This window comes from Desmodus rotundus, chromosome X, assembly GCF_022682495.2.
Source record: "Desmodus rotundus isolate HL8 chromosome X, HLdesRot8A.1, whole genome shotgun sequence".
Taxonomy (NCBI): domain Eukaryota; kingdom Metazoa; phylum Chordata; class Mammalia; order Chiroptera; family Phyllostomidae; genus Desmodus; species Desmodus rotundus.
The window spans coordinates 69740272-69755468 of NC_071400.1; the positions used below are offsets into that span (position 1 = coordinate 69740272).

Consider the following 15197-nt stretch of genomic DNA (forward strand, 5'->3'; position numbering starts at 1 on the left):
GCATGTCTATTTCCTTCACCAAATTAGGGAAGTGTTCTTTCATAATTATTTTTTTAATTTTATTTTTTTATTGTTATTAAATTACAGTTGTGTACCTTTTCTCCCTCTTTCATTATTTTTTTAAATAGATTTCCAATTTCTTGCTCTTTTTCTTCTCCTTCTGGCACTCCTAAGATGCGAATGTTGGAATACTTTAAGTTGTCCCAGAGGCTGCTTACACTGTCCTGGGTTTTTTTTGTTTGTTTTTGTGTTTTGTTTTTGTATTCTTTTTTCATCTTGTTCTGGTCAGTTGTTTTTTGCTTCCTTATATTTCAAATCATTGATTTGATTCTTAGCTTCATCCACCCCACTGCTGTTTCCCTGTAAATTGCTCTTTATTTCAACTAGTGTCTCCTTAATTTCTGACTGGATCTTTTTAATGTTATTGGGGTCCTCACTAAGTTTCTCAAGCATCCTTATAACCAGTGTTTTGAACTCTGCACCTGACAGATTGCTTATCTCCATTTTATTTAGTTCTGGAGCTTTGATCTGTTCTTTTATTTGGACTGTGTTTCTTTGTTTCCTCATTTTGTCAGCCTCCCAGTGTTTGTTTCTATGTGTTAGGTAGAACTGCTTTGACTTCATGTCTTGGTTGTATGGCCTAATTTTGTAGGTGTCCTGTAGGGTCCAGTGGCATAGTCTCCCCTACCACCAACCTGGGTACTCCAGGTGCGCCCTTCATGTGGACTGAGTACACTCTCCCCTTGTAGTTGAGCCTTGGGTGCTGTTGGCAGGTCAATGGGAGGGATTTACCCAGGCCAGTTAGCTGCAAAGGCTAGCTGTGACAACTGACGACCAACTTCTGCCCTCTGTGGAGGATAAGCTGTGTGGGGGCAGGGTGGTGGTGCTCCAGCATGGTCTGTAGTTGTCCACTAGGTGCACAGGTTCTGGGGTTTCCTGGGTGGTACAGACCAAGATCATCCACCACCTGGAGCCACCCTGCCTGAACTATAAAGCAATCTGAGGTGGCTGTTTTGTGCTGGGCTTGGAGATTCCCAGGTGAGGCCAAGCTGTGAATCTAGACTGGCTGCTGCTAGTGCTGGGCCTGGGGTCATTTAGCAAGAGGTATGGGGGCTGAGGGCTCATTGAAGCTGGCTGTTGCTTGTTTGAAGGATTTAAGAAGTTGTGATGCATGAGCCAAGACCCGCCGTTCATATGGAAAAGCAACTTGGGTGAGAGTTGGGTCGCATGGAACCTCTGGTGATCTCCAGGGTGTGGCAAACAGTGTTAGCCAGGTTAATGCAGTTTCACATATGGCACAAAGCTGTTGGCTCTGTGGCTCTGTGGGGGGAGGGTCCAGAAAAGGGAGGGGTCAGAAAAGGGTTCAGAAAAGGAGGCCTTTGCCCTACTTTCTGTCTTGGAGAAAGCTGTCCACTACTCTTGCCCTAATGCCAAACACTTCAGTTTCTCCCTTTATGCCACTGGAGCCTTTCAAGCTACTACCCAGTGCTGGAGCTTGGAGGGAGTGAGTCTGAGTTAGTTTGTGTTTAGGTTCCTTAATAGGAACTGCTTGTGACTCCGGAAGTTTCTCCTACTGACTCAATCCCTACTGGGTTTTTGCAGACAGAAGTCATGGGGACTTATCTTCCTGTCTCTGGAACCCTGGGCTGGGGGGCCTGTTGAGGGTCTGGCACTCCTCGCTCCTGAGATATCCCTTCTGAATTTTTCTCCAGGACACATGGATGTGGGACAAACCGGTTCCATGTCCCTGCCCCTCCTACCAGTCTGGATGGATGTGGTTTTTCAATTCCATAGTTGTTAGACTTCCATTCAGCTCCATTTCTGATGGTTCTGAGTGATGGTTGTTCTATATTTTAGTTGTAATTTTGATGTCCATACCCTGTTTTGTAGTTATTTGCATGTAGTCTAATCTTCCTTCCTTGACTGTACAATCCTTGCAGCTGAAGAGTTTGACTTATTGAGTGTCGTACCCCCCACATAGAGCTTTGAACTTAGCAAGTGCTCTGTAAGTGGGTTTTTCTGTATTACTTTGGTTTTAATAAAGGAGCCTTTCCATATGAAGTATCCATTTTGTGATCTCAGCTGTTGATGCACTTGTGGGATGTAAATAGCATACTTTGAAACCAAAAAGATAATCTAACATACTGGGGAGTCTAGTTAATTAGTAATTACTAGAATTATAGAGTAGATTCTTTCTATTGGAGAACATAAAGGACATCTTTTTTTTTTTTTTTTTTTTTGACAAAGAGAAGGTTACTCCCTTTCTCAAAATATAAAGAAATAGCTTTAGTTCCTCTTAGCATCCACAACATTGTCTCAGTTATTTTGGTGTTTGTAAGGCAACATAGTCCTGGTTTACAAATTTTTTTAAAAAATATATTTATTGATTATGCTATTACAGTTGTCCCATTCCCCCCCCAACTCCACTCCATCCTGCCCACCCCCTCCCTCCCACATTCCCCCACTATAGTTCATGTCCATGGGTCATACTTATAAGTTCTTTGGCTTCTACATTTCCTACACTATTCTTACCCTCCCCCTGTCTATTTTCTACCTACCATTTATGCTACTTATTCTCTGTACCTTTCCCCCCCTCCCCCTCCCACTCTCCTATTGACAACCCTCCATGTGATCTCCATTTCTGTGGTTCTGTTTCTGTTCTAGTTGTTTGCTTAGTTTTCTTTTGTTTTGGTTTTAGGTGTGGTCATTAATAACTGTGAGTTTGCTGTCATTTTTACTGTTCCTATTTTTGATCTTCTTTTTCTTAGGTAAGTCCCTTTAACATTTCATATAATAAGGGCTTGGTGATGATGAACTTCTTTAACTTGACCTTATCTGAGAAGCACTTTATCTTCCCTTCCATTCTAAATGATAGCTTTGCTGGATACAGTAATCTTGGATGTAGGTCCTTGCGTTTAATCTTGGGTAATGTAATTATGATGTGCCTTGGTGTGTTCCTCCTTGGGTTTAGCTTCTTTGGGACTCTCTGAGCTTCCTGGACTTCCTGGAAGTCTGTTTCCTTTGCCAGACTGGGGAAGTTCCCCTTCATTATTTGTTCAAATAAGTTTTCTATTTTTTGTTCTTCCTCTTCTCCTGGCACCCCTATAATTCGGATGTTGGAACGTTTCAAGATGTCCTGGAGGTTCCTAAGCCTCTCCTCATTTTTCTGAATTCTTGTTTCTTCATTCTTTTCTGGTTGGATGTTTGTTTCTTCCTTCTGGTCCTCACCATTGATTTGAGTCCCAGTTTCCTTCGGATCACTATTGGTTCCCTGTACATTTTCCTTTGTTTCTCTTAGCATAGGCTTCATTTTTTCATCTAGTTTTCGAACAGATTCAACCAATTCTGTGAGCATATTGATAACCAGTGCTTTGAACTGTGCATCCGATAGGTTAGCTATCTCTTCGTCGCTTAGTTGTATTTTTTCTGGAGCTTTGAAGTGTTCTGTCATTTGGGCCATTTTTTTTTTCTTTTTTTTGTCTTGGTGCATCTGTTACTTTAAGGGGCGGAGCCTTAGGTGTTCACTGGGGTGGGGTAACGCTAGTTGCTGTGCTGTGACGCTGTACGTGGGGGAGGGGCCCAGAGGGAGCAATGGCGCTTGCTTCACTCCTCCGGATTTCAATCTTTCACTCCGATACCCACAATCAAACTGGGCCCCTCTGGTGCTGGTTCCCGAGTGGGTGGGCTTGTGCACACTCTAGGCCCCTGTAGGTCTCTCCAACGACCTCTCCCGTGAGGCTGGGAGTCTCTCCTGCTGCCGCCCCAACCCCCACAGGCGTTTTCAATCAAAGGTTTGAGGCTTTATTTCCCCGAGCTGTAGCCCTGGGTTGCGTGGTCTGCTTCGCACCCTGCCATTCGTCTGGTTTATCTATGTTCAAATGTGGGGCTGCAGTGTGCTACCCGCACTCTGCCTGCCCCACTCTCCGCCACTCCGAGTCTGGCCCTCTCGGTTTATGTGCGCGAATGTGTGGCCGCAGGGTCTGCTAGTGCTTGGACTGCCTGCCCCGGTCGTCCCACACTCCGCCAGTCTCGGTCCCGCCATAGCTACGCGAGTCCTCTCCACCCCGGTGCCTGTCTCCGCCCTTCCTACCGGTCTAGATGAATGTTTATTTTTTATTTACTTGGTGTCGGACCCCCTTGCCGTTCGATTCTCTGTCAGTTCTGGTTGTGCGAGGAGGCGCAGTGTGTCTACCTATGCCGCCATCTTGGTTCTCCTACAAATTTTACTTGAGCCATTTGTGCTGTTACTTGGACACTGCCAACTTTGTGTGAGCACCTCCACCACAGAAGACTCTAGACTGATTACATTGCCATACAAGAGGAACATCTGGCCATGTCCTCAGAGACTCCTTAACTGTAGAGGCAATACTGTAGTTTCCCATGACAGCCTTATGATGCAGTTTCTCTCTCCCTCTTTTCTTAGTTATGCTTACTAAATGCTTATCAACTTTACTAATCTTATCAAAGAACAGCTTTTAAGTTTTTCTCCATTGATTTCCCACAATTATATTGATTTCTTTTCTAATTTTCATAATTATGCTTACTTTTAATGAGCTTTTTCTAAAATAAATGCTTACATTACTTGATTATAGATCTTTTTCTTTTATTTAAAGTGTATTTATTTTTGAGTGCATAGAATAAGAATTTCATTTGTTTATTTATTATTGTTTTTCAAGTACAGTTGTCTCCATTTTTCCCCCACAACTCCCCCCAACCCCAGCTATCCCTACCTCCCACCCTCAATCCTACCCCCCTTTGGCTTTGTCCATGTGTCCTTTATACATGGTCCTTGATGACCCTTCCTTCTTTTCCCCCCATTATCCCCTCTCACCACCCCTCTGGTTACTGTCAGTTTGTTCTTTATTTCAATGTCTCTCGTTATATTTTACTTGCTTGTTTTGTTGATTAAGTTCTACTTATAGGTGAGATCATATGGTATTTGTCTTTTACCATCTGGCTTATTTCACTTAGCATAATGCTCTCCAGATGTATCCATCCTGTCATGAAAGGTAGGAGCTCCTTCTTTCTTTCTGCTGTGTAGTATTCCATCGTGTAAATGTACCATAGTTTTTTGATCCATTCATTTACTGATGGGCACTTAGGTTGCTCCAGCACTTGGCTATTGTAAATTGTGCTGCTATGAACATTGGGGTACATAGGTTCTTTTGAATTGGTGTTTCAGAATTCTTAGGGTATAATTCCAACAGTGGAATTGCTGGGCCAAAAGGCAGTTCCATTTTTTGTTTTCTGAGGGAATTCCATACTATTTTCCACAGTGGCTGCACCAGTCTGCATTCCTACCAGCAATTTACTAGGGTTCCCTTTTCTGCACAACCTCGTCAGCATTTGTTGTTTGTTGATTTGTTTATGATGGCCACTCTGACTGGTGTGAAGTGATATGTCATTGTGGTTTTAATTTATATCTCTCTGATGGCTAGTGATGCTAGGCATCCTTTCATATGTCTCTGGGCCCTCTCTATGTCCTCCTTGGAGAAGTGTCTGTTCAGGTCCTTTGCCCTTGTTTTTAAAAAAAATGGTGTTATTCATTTCTAGATAGAGGAGAAGGGAGGGAGAGGAACAGTGTGTGGTTGCCTCTCATGTGCCCCCCACTGGGGACCTGGCCCGCAACCCAGTCATGTGTCCCAACCAGGAATCAAATCGGCATCCCTTTGGTTCACTGGCCAGCACTCAATCCACTGAGTCACACCAGCCAGGGCTCTCTGCCCATTTTTTAATTGGGTTGTTTGTCTTTCTGGAGTAGAGTCATGTGAGTTCTTTACATGTTTTGGAGATCAAACCCTTGTCTGAGGTATCACTTGCAAAAATATTTTCCCATATGGTTGGTTCCATTTTCATTTTGCTGATGTTTTCTTTAGCCATGCAGAAGCTTTTTATTTTGATGAAGTCCCACTTGTTTATTCTTTCCTTTATGTCCCTTTCTCTGGGGGACATATCTGTGAAAATATTGGTGCATGGAATGTCTTGAGATTTTTTTTCCCCTATGTTCTCCTCTAGGATTTGTATGGTGTCATGAGTTATATTTAAGTTATATTTTATCCATCTTTGAGTTTATTTAACATAAAGGTCATCTTACCTAAGCTCCTTTTTCTCCTGACACTTTCTGGTAGAATCCAGCTTTTTAAAATACATACTATCTCAAAATGATGGCATGAAGTTGTTTTTTACCTCAGTTCTCATGTTATTCTGTGTGAATACATGTATAATAGTTGGTAAATTTCATATATGTGTTTTCACCAAGTATTTTTCCTTTATATTTTATATTGTAGGTATCTTTTTATCTTTAATATTTAATATTTGAATATTTAGTTTTCTTTATTCAGTTTGTGAAGCTCTATGATTAGCAATATGATTTTTACTGGATAGGGTGACCCCTTTGTTCTAGTTCTAATTAGTTTTCCAGGAAGTCTGATTTTAAGCAGTGGGTCTGGACTTACTCTTTTAGTAATATCAAGTTTTTTTTTAATTGCATTGCTCAATAGATTCCATAAGGATGTAAAAAGACTATTTTAGATGTGGTTTTGACAGTATTTTTAAGCTTCTAGCTTTGCATCCTACACTGACTTATATATTATTCAGTATTTTTATACATTCATTTTCTCTCCAAAGCTCTGTTATATATACATCATTTTCTTAATCCTTTAAATGCTGCTGCAGTGTTCTGTGGTTAGCAAATGCTGATTTTCTAATTTTGGCTGAAAGGTTATCCAGCAGATAGAGTTTAAGTGGTTCACACCAGTTATATGGTTAATTAGTGATAAAGCTAAAAGAAAACTATTCAAGCATTCTAGCAACATCTTTTCCCATTTTATGCACTATAAAATTAGATCTTAAGCAGATAAGTAAAAATAAGTTTGTTGAATGCTTATGCTGTCCACATAGGTGCATTTTATCTTAAACCATAGATTTAGTCATGAAAATTTGAGGATAAATTATAGATTTATGATGCTAATATATTTGTAGTGCAAAAAATTACTTGGAAGTCATCTTTGTATAATTTGTATTTGTTTTCATGCATTTATTCACCTTACCTTATTGACCATCTCTTATGTTCAACAAGTGAATGAGATTCAAATTTGTATAAATTGAATTTTCGTAAAATAAGATATGCCTATTTAAAGACAGAACCCATAGGAACATAAATTTATCAAAAAAGAAGTGAGAGAAAAAATGAGAATTTGGAGTAAGATTATAACTTGAGCATTGATATTTAGACAAACCTCATCACCTTCAGAATCCCAATTAAAATGACTGCAAAATTTTAAAATACGGAGAAATCATATTAGTGTTGGAGTCCAGTTCCATTTGCATGCTGCAAACTTTGAAGAATTTCCACTAGATACAGTGCAGATGGGATTGTATTAAAGAAGTACACCAAAACCAATTTTCAATTTCACTTCTTAAGAAAGTAAAAGAATTGAGTTGGGGGTTAGCATAATCTGCAGAGGCTTCCACTTGGCTTACTTCCACAGCTATTGATGGATTAAGAGTGTTACTAGGAAGTCCAGGATAAGTCACACTGAGGGAAAAGCAGGCTCTGCATTAAGGCATTTTTCTTATGTGATAGGCATGCACATAAAGGAATGGCTACACACGTTCTGTTCCTGGAGTGGCAGTCAGGTTAATTTATAAAATGCTTACATGGGAAAATTTGAAGTTTTTCTTGTAGGGAACTATCCATAGCTCCAGCTTACCCCCTACTTCTCTTAACATGCTGTATGTGAATTTCTATCAATCAGCCTCCCACTGAGAGGAGAAATCAGAACATTAGAATACATGGTGAAGGAAGGGAAGAGAACTTACCCTATTGTGGGGAAAACACCAGCCTGGATAGGTTGCTCTTTGTTCAAGAGTGAACAAAGAAAGCCAACATAAAGTTTCTGAAAAGACTGCAACATAAATGGAGAACATAGTATTTAAGAGGGAGAGGAAGAAAAAAAGCATTTATTTCAAAAGTATGTTTTCTACAGGAAAACAAATGTTTTAAAAAATATTTTATTAATTTTTAGAGAGATGGGAAGGAAGGGAGGAAGAGAGGGAGAAAAACATTGATGTGAGAGAGAAACATCGGTTGGTTGCCTCTCATACACCTGGACTGGGGACTGAACCTACAATGCAGGCATGTGCCCTGACCAGGAATTGAACTGGTGACCTTTTGCTTTGTAGGATGACACCCAACCAAGTGAGCCACACCCATCTATCAGAGCAAAATGAATATTTCTGTTAAGTTTGCTTTGTGCTCCCTATTGAGTGCAAGGAAGTAACAAAACAAAGTAAGCAGTTAAAGCAGACTCTGAAGTGAAGGCTGGAAGGAGAAAATGTAACAGGAGAATACTGCTGAGGTTTAAAATATTTAAAATATTTAAAATATTGCTGAGGTTGTTCATGCAGGAAGCCAGTGGAAGAAGGTGGTGCTCACCAGCTTTTTACCTGTACCTACTCATCTACCTTAGGACCAGCTTGATGCTGAAGAAAAGGCAAGATCCCAGAGATCATGACAGACCTCCCTGTTCTCCTTCCAAAAAGAACCTACCTCATACAGGTACTGGAAAGGCTGGATACCTCAGTTATTAGAGGATTTTGGAGATGGAAGTGCTTTTCCAGAGATCATGTGGCCCAGTATCCACTGGATGTGGCACAAAAGAAAACAATGTCAAATGTACTGGCTATTCAGGTAGATGCTGAAGGAAAAACTAAATACGATGCAATTGCTTGACAAGGACAGTCAAAAGACAAGGTCACTTAAGTACAATGACCTGTTTCCCAAGGAAATCATGAATGCAGATGACCCAGACCTGCGAAAACCTGATGAAGAAGCTATTAAGGAGATAAGAGAAAAGGCAAGGGTGGCCTTAGAAAAATCTGTATCACAGAAGGTTGCTGTGGTCATGCCTGTTTGAGCAGTTGATAAACTGGCTCCTGCTCAGTATGTCCAATACTCACCATTTCAACAACAGGAAATGGCTTTCAACTCTGGAGCAAAACAGGGTTATTCAGATGGTGGAAATGCAGGAAGATCCTATGGAACCTTCAAGGTTCAAGATTAATAAGAAATTTCCTTGGGAACCACCTTCTCCTTCTTCACCTATCATTCATTCTCCTAGCTGAAAGATGACTGTGAAGAAACAACAAAAAATGGAAAATTCCTCCCTATATTTCAAACTGGAAAATTGCAAAGGGTTATACAATCCCATTAGACAAACACTGGGCTGCTGATAGAAGAAGAGTGCAGACAGCTCACATAAATGAAAATTTTGCCAAGCTGGCTGAAGCCCTCTACATTGCTGATCAGAAGGCTCATGAAGCTGTGAAAATGTGTGCTCAAGTAGAGAGAAAGATGGCTCAAAAAGAAAAGAAAAAGCAAGAAGAGAAACTTAAGAGAAATGGCCCAGAAAGCCAAGGAAAGAAGAGCTGGGATCAAAACCCATGTGGAAAAAGAGGATGGGAGGCACATGAGAGGGATAAAATCTGGCATGACAGGCAAAAAGAGACAGGGCAGCTCCTGATAAGAGGTTGAAACTGCAGAGAAATGAAAATCGAGATATCAGTGAGTTCGTTGCTCTTGGTGTGCTCAATCATTGGACTTTCAATGAAGTTCAATATGACCAAAGGCTGTTCAACCAAGCCGAGTTAGGACAGTGGTTTTGCAGGTGGCAAAGATGAAATTTACAAGGTTTATGATGAAGCCTGGAGACACAGTAAAGAGAGATAGCCCAGAATATTTATAGGCCCAGCAAAAATCTGGACAAAGACATGTCTGGTGATGATCTAGAAGCCAGAATAAAGATCAACAGATTTGTTCTGAGTAAGGAGTTTTCTGGTTCAGATCATAGGCAAGGAGGTCAAGAAGGACCTGTTCAGTTTGAGGAAGATCCTTTTGGTTTGGACAAGGTTTTAGAAGAAGCCAGTATCACAGTGGCTCTGTCTAAAAGACCGTCAGATAGCAGCCACTCCAAGGAACATGACCATGAATGCAAGAGGAGGAAGGAGTAGATATACCACTCTTCAAAGTAAATGGACTATTATCCATAACCCTAATGATGCAAGTAATATGGAGGAATACTTTATAAATGGGCCAGATTAAAAAAAAACAAATCTGAGTGTCAGACCCCAGCACTACTTTTTATTATGGGAGAAAAGGGAGATGGAAAATTCTACTTTGAACTATTTAGGGTTTTTTTTTTTTTTTTAGAGTGGGCTGTGTCTGTGCTTCTTCAACCTTTTGGCATTTATAGAACATACTGCCTCACAGGAGAAACTAAAACCACTTCCTTTTGTTTCACGTTAGTATTTTGAGTTTAATATTTTGTATAAGAATGAGAAAAGTTATCCCAACCACAGTGAGTAGAAGGATGTTCACATATTGGAAAAGTCCCGACAAATGATGTTTGCCCCTATTGTGCTCTGTTTTAATTTGGAGTAGGAAAAAAAAGCACTTGCATGGTGCACCTGTTTGTTTCAAATAAAAACATTTAGATAAACAAATACTGCTGAATGAGACTGTAGGCCAAAGGCAAAGGGAGCTTGCTGAAGAAGGCAGAAATGCGAGGAAACTTAAAAAATGCATTATATGTAGTAAAGAAAAAATTGAAACTGGAGAAAGTGGAATGAGTGATGGAAAAGGCAAACTTAAGAAATTCTCCCAAAATACAGAGGAAAAAATTAGATATTTGAGCAGTGAGACAGATATCAAAAGGTTGGACAGAGGATGGTGTTCCTATATACAGACAATTGTTCCTAAAGAGTTAGAAATTAGGTTAAAAACAACTGAATCAACTAAGCACACCATAAGAACATAATAAAAACAAAACTGACTTTCTGACTATAAAAAGACATAGATCTGCAGATGGAATGCTTATTACTGTCTGTACCGAAGAAAATAACAAAAGATGAATGATTAGATGTATCCTAGGAATTTTATGTTAATTTCAAGGATAAAGCAAAGAAATCACCATGCATTCTGACAGAAAAAGTAGTTTAACCCCAAAGAAGGAGAAGTTGACATCAGATTGTTTGCATCATTAAATGCCAGAAGACAATGAAGCAGTATCTATTGCTTTTAGGAAAAAAATGTTTGTGACCCAGAAATTCTAGACTTAGCTAAAGCGTTATTCATTAGTGAAAGCAGCAGAAAGATGTCCTCAGATATATAATTTCTCACAAATATACGATGCACATACTTTTCCTGAGAAAACTGCTTGAAGATGTACTCCAGCCAATTATAAAGCAAATTAAACAGTTCAACCATGGGGAAGTCATGAAATAAAAGGATTAGTGATAAGCAATGGAAACAAACTTATAAGTAACTATGAAATAAACTTTAAAGTTCAAAACAGAATGTAAACATTTGAAATATTTATGGGAAGAAAAAATAATAATACAATGAATCCCAAATGCAAGATAAGGTTTCCTAAAAAGGAAAAGTATATTACTTTTCTCTATTTAGGTGAGTTTCAATATGTATTACCTTTTATTTATTTTTATTTTTTATTTTTTTAAATTTTTTATTGTTATTCAATTACAGTTGTGTGCCTTTTCTCCCCATCTCTCCACCCCACCTGAACCCCCCTCCCTCCCCCACCTCCACCCTCCCCCTTGATTTGGTCCATGTGTCCTTTATAGTAGTTCCTGTAATCCCCTCTCCTCACTGTCCCCTCCCCACTCCCCCCCCGGCTATTGTTAGATTGTTCTTAACTTCAATGTCTCTGGTTATATTTTGTTTGCTTTTTTTCTTCTGTTGATTATGTTCCAGTTAAAGGTGAGATCATATGGTATTTGTCACATATGCATTTTTAAAAGGTATATATAATTTGGTATAGCTAAATAGTCACATTAGGAAAGATTAACAAAATAGGGGGTTCTAGGTGGTAGAAATACTCTGCACTTCTTTCTGTTCCTATTTTCATATCTTTGTAATGCATATGCATTCTTTTTACAGTGGTAAAGTAAACTTCATTAAAATAAAATTCCTGTAGATACAGCAGAGTTACAGGCAAATTTATGGCATTAAATGCTTTATTCTTCCTCCATCCCAAATAAAAACAAACTAAGCATTTAACTTAAGGCATTAGAAAAAGCACACACACAAAACGACATCTGAGAACTGAAGGAAAAAAATCATAAACTTAAAAGCAGAATTTTATAAATTAGTAAACAGAATAGATTTGAACAAGTCTAAGAGTTGATTCTTTAAAACAGAATTAAACTTGTAGCTTGTTGCCAAGGAAAGCAAACAAAAATACACAAAATAATGTATTTAAATCACAAATTCAGAGGCAGTAAAATGTACAGCTTATGCCAATATGAAGTAAAGTGAATATTATAGTAAATATTAATTAGCAAAATTGACTAAAACAATGCTGGTATTGGCCAACAGTATTAGAGAAAGTGCCAAAGAGCTATTCCTACTGTTAAAGTGATTATCTCTAAGTAGTAGGATTATAGACTATTTCTCCACTTTGTACTCTTTAGTAGTCTCAAAAAATCTACAATAAACAAGTACTAATTTCTAAATCAGATATGAATAAAACCAACTGAAAACACCAGGATCCACCAGCTCCTAAGACAATGTAGGCAGTTTGTTCTTTTTTAGCTCTAAAGGTAGAAATAGCTGCCTTTCTAAAATTTAAGTCAAGCAAACTATTGACATGCAGTGAAAAGATTGCCAAGGTTCAGAGAGCCTGTTAATGGGCTTTAGAGGCCTTGTGACTCCAGACTGACTGATGGCCCAGGGACCACTAACAGCAAATTGAATTTCTTGATCAAGGGCTGCCTTCATGGCCCTCTGATACCTCCAGAACATAACAGTAGAAACACCAAGTACCACACAAAGTACTTTCTCCATATAAAAAGGTGATCTTATTTTTGGAAATGAAAATTACTTTAATTATGTGTATATTCTCTTTATCTTGTTTACAGTGTTCTTACAAATGCAACCATTTATGCACACCCATTTTTAAAATTCCCACTTCATAATGTCACTTTGCTAGGACCAGATAAATGACTTTTTTCTCTCCAGGGATCTTATGTAGTTAGAAAGGTAAATGAATCAGGATATTAGACTATGATGAGTGGAGATACATACAAAATATAAGGGCATTGCAACAGTGAGGGTGTGACTGAGGTAGCATTTCCTAAGTTTATGTTCCCAAAGAACTTAAGCTCATTGAATTGTACCTCAAATTAAACACATTAATCTAGAAGTAACTTTGAGAAATAACATTTGGATGTTTGTGGCTCACATTAACATATCAAAGGACATACAAGATCCTGAGATTTGAAAAAAAAATCTGTGGAACTTTGTACAACTCAGTATTTCCTCAAACTATGTGTCCATGGAAACTTCTTTTCTGCAATTCTTTATAAAAAGCTCAGGTCTCCTATGGATCGAGGGACACGCTTTCAGCAATGTCTATTGAAAAGTGTACATTAAATGGAAAAAAACCTTCTTAATTCAGACCATTGGCTTAGTTTTTGAAAGTTTTTGTTTGTCTTGAAAAAATAGAATCAAATCACATCTTTAACATTGTATCAACTTCTTTTGCTGTGTTAAACGGAAGTGAAGCACTCAAGCTAGAAAGTCTTCTCAAAAGATTAAATTCTAAACAGAGAGGAGAATCTATAATATACTCAGTGTTATTTAAAGGGAATATGAACTGTCAAGTTCCTGGTAGGGCTTGACCTTATTTATTTATTTTATTATGGGTGACATCTAATATAGGCGGCCTTTAATTGTTGCCTTGCCTTTTGAATTAAAGAAGGGTGTTAGAAATATGATGGTTTGTTTTTCTATTCTCTTCCTAATATCTGCCCCGTTTCAAATATTGTCATTAACTCCCAGGTGTTAATGAAGTCTGCTAGTCATTCATGTTAATTCAAGAAATCTTTGCTGGCTGTCTGCTCTGTTTCAGGCATTACTCTTACATTGGGTATATATGTACAGTGTGAACGAGACTGACAAGATTGTAAACTTAAAATCTAGTGGGGAAGATAACATATGAACATACAAATTAACAACACAATCTTAAACAGTGCTAAGTGCTATGATTAAATCAAAACAATAAGCCAAGGATTTTTTTTCCCTCCCAGGTGAGAGGAACACTATAGATTGCTGGCCAGGGAGGGCTTCTCTGTGGAAGAGAATTTTGAACTGAGAACCAAGTGGTAAGGAGCCAGCTGATTTTTCTGGATCCAGATAAAAGGGCACAAAGGAAACTAGAGATGTCTGAAGTATTCTGGGCCTATCTTCATTTATTCATTTTTTCTTTAGAGTAAAAGAGATTTTCCATTTTAAAAATGGCATTTCTCAGCCAATAATGGGACTTCTGGATTTAGGCGTGTACTTTGGCTGGAAAAGTTAAATTTTGTAGCTCAAATATTTTCCCTAAAATGTGGATTCATTTTAATTTCTCAGAAAGGACGGCTGTTTGACAAGTGGAGAGCTGAAGCTCTTCTCTGTTTCTGTCCTGTCGATGCTTTTGAAACCCTTCTGGAGAACAGTATTTCTAAATGGCACATATTTGGGAGTTCAGTTCAGATTCAAAACTCATCTCCTGCCCTGGCTGGTGTGGCTCAGTGGACTGAGCACCCACCTGTAAACCAAAGGGTTGCTGGTACATTATCCAGTCAAGGCACATACCTGGATTGTAGGCCAGGTCCCCAGTGGGGGTGCATGAGAGGCAACCACACATTGATGTTTCCCTTTCTCTTTCTCCCTTCCTTCCCCTCTCTCTAAAAATAAATAAAATCTTTAAAAAAAACCCTCATCTCCTCAGTGCTGTTCTAAGATTGAACTGATTTGGCCCCCATCATTCTAAGCTCCTCTACAGCCTTCCTTGGCATATTATGACTATTAACTGACTAATTTTAATCTAAGTCAATTTCCTTTTATATTAAATGCGAGTGCTTGTTTATCTGTAGAAATAAGAAACTACAAATTAAACAGCCCCTGAATTTATGAATTTAACAACAACCCATATGGATTATAGAATTCCTGTAATACATACATTTAGGGAATAAACAGAACAAATCATCTAGTTCACTTTCAAAATTCAACATTCCTTGCTTTCTTTTAAAAGACAAGTAGGACAGTAATTTTATTCACCAACTGCTCAGAAACTCAGGCTGCAGAGAACAGCAATTTGGATTAGCAAACTCGTTGTACCCAATAGAATTCTTAC

General features: G+C 38.7%; 1 protein-coding gene across 6 annotated transcripts in view; it reads left to right on the forward strand.

Annotated features, from left to right (window-relative positions):
• Window positions 1-15197, forward strand: part of EFHC2 (EF-hand domain containing 2) — a 328021-nt gene that overhangs the window by 39768 nt on the left and 273056 nt on the right. The window contains exon 1 of one of the 6 annotated variants that reach the window (XM_053917523.1): window positions 8502-8560. The exons of the other annotated variants lie outside the window; for them this stretch is intronic. Within the exon in view, the coding sequence (XP_053773498.1) occupies window positions 8513-8560 (48 nt within the window). The 5' untranslated portion in view covers window positions 8502-8512. Of the gene's footprint in view, window positions 1-8501; window positions 8561-15197 lie in introns of those variants that run through there. 6 annotated transcript variants of the gene reach the window in all.